The sequence below is a fragment of the Cystoisospora suis genome, assembly GCF_002600585.1.
Source record: "Cystoisospora suis strain Wien I chromosome Unknown contig_11078, whole genome shotgun sequence".
NCBI classification, from domain to species: Eukaryota; Apicomplexa; class Conoidasida; order Eucoccidiorida; family Sarcocystidae; genus Cystoisospora; species Cystoisospora suis.
Window position 1 is genome coordinate 1 of NW_027163850.1, and position 4,525 is coordinate 4,525.

A 4,525-nucleotide genomic window follows, 5' to 3' on the forward strand; every position below is an offset into this window, starting at 1 on the left:
GCAAAGTCCAAGCGCACGGCCACGAAACAGGATCCCCTGGTTGTACGCCTTACCAGCAGAGCAGCCGTCTGTTGTTTTTTTTTTTTTTTAACCGAGAAGCACAAAACTACGCGGCCAGTGTGGTACCGGGGCAACGATGTTCGGACGCACAGGTGCAGAGGCAAGACCGTACAGGATCAGGTAGGTTTCAGAACACGTGGTCTTAGTTCGGCACAGTGCCGAGACCATGACTTTCTTGTAGAAGCGTTCCGCAGCTACGGAGTAGATTCACAGCACAGGTGCAGTAGCAGTCTAAGCTCAAAAGTGAAGTGTGTAGAGCTGCAGCCGACTAACAATTTCTACGGAGCTGGTGTAGCTTTTCGGGAAGAAGACATTGGACTGTGCGCCTGACTTCCGCAGCTGCAAGATTACCCTGCCGGCTTACCCAGAAGGCGTACACATGTCCGCAGACGTTTCGCCACGCCGAAAGAAAGCCACATACGGGCACCCCGGACTGTTGCGGACTACCGACTGGCGTCATAAAGGCATTACTAGGCAGCTGCGACAGCTCTGGAACCAGGAAGACGCCTGATGGATGCTGCTCGGTCCTTCCCCCGATCCACGGAACGGTCTCGTACATTTCAAGTGTTCAGTGACCGCAGCACGTTTCAAACGACAGTCACAAAGCGAATAGTGCGCGTAAAAGGAAACAAAGTGCCACCCCCACTCGTGAGCTGTCTGAAGCTGCTCAACCCACAGCCAATTCGGGGCACATGATGGCCAACCCCGAAATGGTACATTTGACAACAGGGTTACACTCTACACCGGGACGTCGCCACGTGTATTACCGAGAACGCTGAACAATCAGAAGGCCTTTCAAGCAAAATGTCCAAACGCTTCAGACGCGTGCTATACCGAAACAAAGAAGAACATTGTCCAAACCGCGTAAACTCTCGTACCACTCTATCCACGCGGCGAAAGCAATTGTTACTGTTCACCCAAGTTGCTGCACCTGTAGCCCGTGGAGACACGTACATACGGCCCTGCCGACAAGCAAGAGAACCCCCCCACCGCCACATACCACAGTCAGCCACGCACGCACCGCCCAAATTCAGGAGGTCCTGTGACACCCGGAGAGGCAGTCATCTTCCGATGAAGCAGCCGTACATCAAAAAAGCACTCCGGACAGGGACCATTGTCCACCTGAGTGGAGGAAGCCTGCCTTTTTTATAGCCTGCCATGGAATGCGTGAGGTCCCAGTGACAGAAGAAGCGAGAGTTAGAGAAAGTCTGAAAAAAGACGCTTTACTTACTGCGCGTACACGACCAAATACATAGACGCGCAGACCAGCTCCAGTGCAATGTAGAACTTCGGACACCTGAAAGCTTCCACTAAGCAGCGTCATGCTCATCAATTTGGAAACACGTCTGGCAGCGGCCCACTCTGGAACGTCGGTGCTGAAAAGCTGAGTCAACCCAAAGCTGGTCCCGGGTTGACTGAGGCTCAGACGCAGGCAATGTGTCGCTACGCCATACTCAGTAAAAGCGAGGAGAGCACATCGCGAACTTCCTGAAAGCAGGGCACCACGCACGAACGATGGTACCTGATGCAGACAACAGAATTATATAGTGAGTATAACAATCGAGAGAGGACTATATGCGCCGACGCCCTCCTGCGAGATACCGGAGATCCATGCCGTACCATATCGAGTATGAAGTAATGCATTCCTGCCACCCCTCATTGTTCGCCCGCGGCCTTCCACCACAAGAAGATTCTTGCTGAAGATGGTCTCCGTACACGTAGGCAGGGGTGTGAGTGTGATTTACAAGAGTTGGTCGTTGGACGCTGGGGGGGTGCCGCATATTGTTCTCCTTGCGTCAATCCAGCAAGTAAGCAGTGACGCACACTCTGCACACTTCTCTTGATGCAACATTCCGAGCTGTCAGTCTCCAGCTTTTTACCTTGAGCTTGGCCGTATCCGGATCATCACTACACTTATAAGCGTCAGGGGTCTCCGTGAAACCAGCGATCTTCAGAATTTTGATAAAATTTCTATTCCCCAACTGCACGCAGTACACCGGCGACATCAGAGCAGCTCATAAAGGACGCATGCTCGCGGCGGCTAAGTCACCGGGGAAACCAACTGCTAAGCCAACAAAAGTCTGTCAACCCCCCACTCTGTACGCATAGCCGACACGACAGAATACCCAACTGGAGTCCCCTCCTCTCCCGGCCTTTCATTCTGTTCCTCTCCCTCTGTGCACAAGAAGCCGGCAACCCGATAGCGGCTAGATTACTGTGCATGTCCGTCGGATGAACGTTCACCTGGAAAATAGGAGGAGGTAAAAATGACTCAGGAATCCACCCCCCAAGGATTGCAGCGGCCATCCCTCTCCAACAACCCTCCGGCACCTCCGATATACCGCCAAGAAAAACCGTCAGACGACAAAAAAACGGCAGCAGAATGTGTCTACAGTCGTATTCCTGACAGCCCCACTAATCCGCCCTCGCCGGTACAGTCCCGAGGACTTTAGTGACATTCCTACCCAGAGTTACAATAATACTGTGCCGCTACTTACAAAGTACCTATGCACTGGCGTACATTGCAGCCATCAACCCCTCCAACAAACGTGGTCTCTTGTAGAAGTTCTCCTCGCCTTGTTAATCCTTGGATACGCCCCAAGGCAATCAAATTCTGGCTAGCTAAGAGCAACTTACTGTGTGTTTCGTGTTATCAAACACCCTGCGAACCGAGTAAAAACCGTCGGGAGAACATCGTGCTGTTTAGAGGTATTGAGGTTACAAAAAAAAGTGATCCTTCTTGGCCTGCATGTCCCGGTGAAGACATAGGAAAGAACAAGTAGAAGCCTTTGAGAGAATCTCACCTTCGACTGGACCGTGGCATTGCCCTTACGCAGAGAAAGATACTTGGGATCACCTGGGTTCTGAAGGATGCTGTTCAGAGAGAGAATGAAATAGAAAAAAGGAAAGCAATGTGGATGAGACGAAAACCGGGCGCCGGGCACCAGCTATGATATTTCGCCCCTTCAGAACCCTCCACGTTTACCGCGATGTACGCTCTGGCTAGAAGAGCATCCCGGCTACTGACTGTTGTCTTGCGGCTGCACTGGTTTCTGAGCTCAGGAACACCTACATCCGCACGGTATACGGCTCTTTAGAAAGACAGCATTCTTGCCATATTTTCGGTCGACACTTCAGGCCGACAGGGCTGCGTATGGCAACAAGTCATGCTCGTCCAAGCTCTTCAGGTCACCTGCCCTCCCACGTGTCATCGAAGGCGGCATACACGAAAGAAATGCCATGTAAATCTCTTATACCCCTTTCTCCCATCAGATCGGCACACCGGACAAGACGATACTATGGAAAGAAACAAAAGCAAGACCTTCAGTTACGTACTTACTTGTTGATAACCTTCACCAAAGTGGTGTAGCCTGCCTTCGTCGACTCCGAGTTCAGGGAAAGGTCGGTGCTAATCAGATCAATGACACTTTCCAGAGTTAAACCACGAACTTCCGGATCAACCTTGAAAGCAAGCTGGTGGGCAAACACGGGGTCGAAGACCTGAGAACAGAATCGTAGGTTTTTGGAAGGTCGCCAGGGCCGAAGTCCGCATCGTGGCTCCACGAACACGACAACTCCGGTGGCGTTTCTCAGTCACTTCAACGGCAGACTAAGACTCTTCTCCCTGTCAATAACAGCCGAAAGCTTACACGCCTTCACGTCGCCTGCTAAGGTGAAAGACGCCAATAGCGTACAGATATCTAACATGTGCGCAAGTCAGACATCGGGGTCAACACTTAGATGCACCCCCGTAGAAACGCACGCGTGTGTATGAAGTCGACATGAGGTCCATCTCCTACGGTATTAGCGGGTGTTAGTGGGCGGATACTGAGCACATGCAGTGAAAGAAGACTCTTGCCGCAATCCGTCTGGCACTGATGCGTAAGAAACTCAAGCCCTTATTTTTGCAATAGGGCAGTCGTCAGCCTTGCACCCTGTCGGAAAGTATCAGCATTCAAAAAGAAGATCACCTTCTGTCTCCCGTTTCTATCCAGAATTTTGCCCGTCCTGTCGACAAGAATCAACGTCGGGATGCCAGACACCCCGAAAGCCTGGGACAACGTCGCTTTTCTGGCTCGATCTGTTAGCACCACAACGCAGTTTAAGCTCTGAGACAAAATGTGGTTGCGCATGGGCCGCGGGGCAACAAGGCCGGGGTGCCGAAGACAGGGAACACAGAGGAAGGACGATGAACCGAGAAAAAAAAGAAGCGACTGACCTGCAAATACAGTCATCCGGGGGGAGGGGAAGCACCAACTCAATACACATGTTCCAACCTTCGAAGTGCGGATACCTGGCTACAGTACCTAGTCTTCGAAATACACAGACGCGCCGATGAACGGCCACAAAGGTGTACGCATGAGCACCGCCACCACCCGACATGCACAAAGTGTCTTTCACATGCACTTACAACACTCGCAGCTGTGCAAGCTATCAGCGGAGCTCCGAGTATACCGGAAGAGAC

General features: G+C 51.9%; 1 protein-coding gene across 1 annotated transcript in view; it reads right to left on the reverse strand.

Annotated features, from left to right (window-relative positions):
- Window positions 1-652: 652 nt before the first annotated feature.
- The window catches only part of CSUI_011366 (nucleoredoxin family protein), a 5,027-nt gene continuing 1,154 nt past the window's right edge, over window positions 653-4,525 (reverse strand). The window contains exons 3-7 of the mRNA XM_068071465.1: window positions 4,032-4,169; window positions 3,401-3,561; window positions 2,865-2,934; window positions 1,941-2,042; window positions 653-1,548 (exon numbers count right to left, since the gene is read on the reverse strand). Of these exons, the coding sequence (XP_067916559.1) occupies window positions 1,504-1,548; window positions 1,941-2,042; window positions 2,865-2,934; window positions 3,401-3,561; window positions 4,032-4,169 (516 nt within the window). The 3' untranslated portion in view covers window positions 653-1,503. The remainder of the gene's footprint in view (window positions 1,549-1,940; window positions 2,043-2,864; window positions 2,935-3,400; window positions 3,562-4,031; window positions 4,170-4,525) is intronic.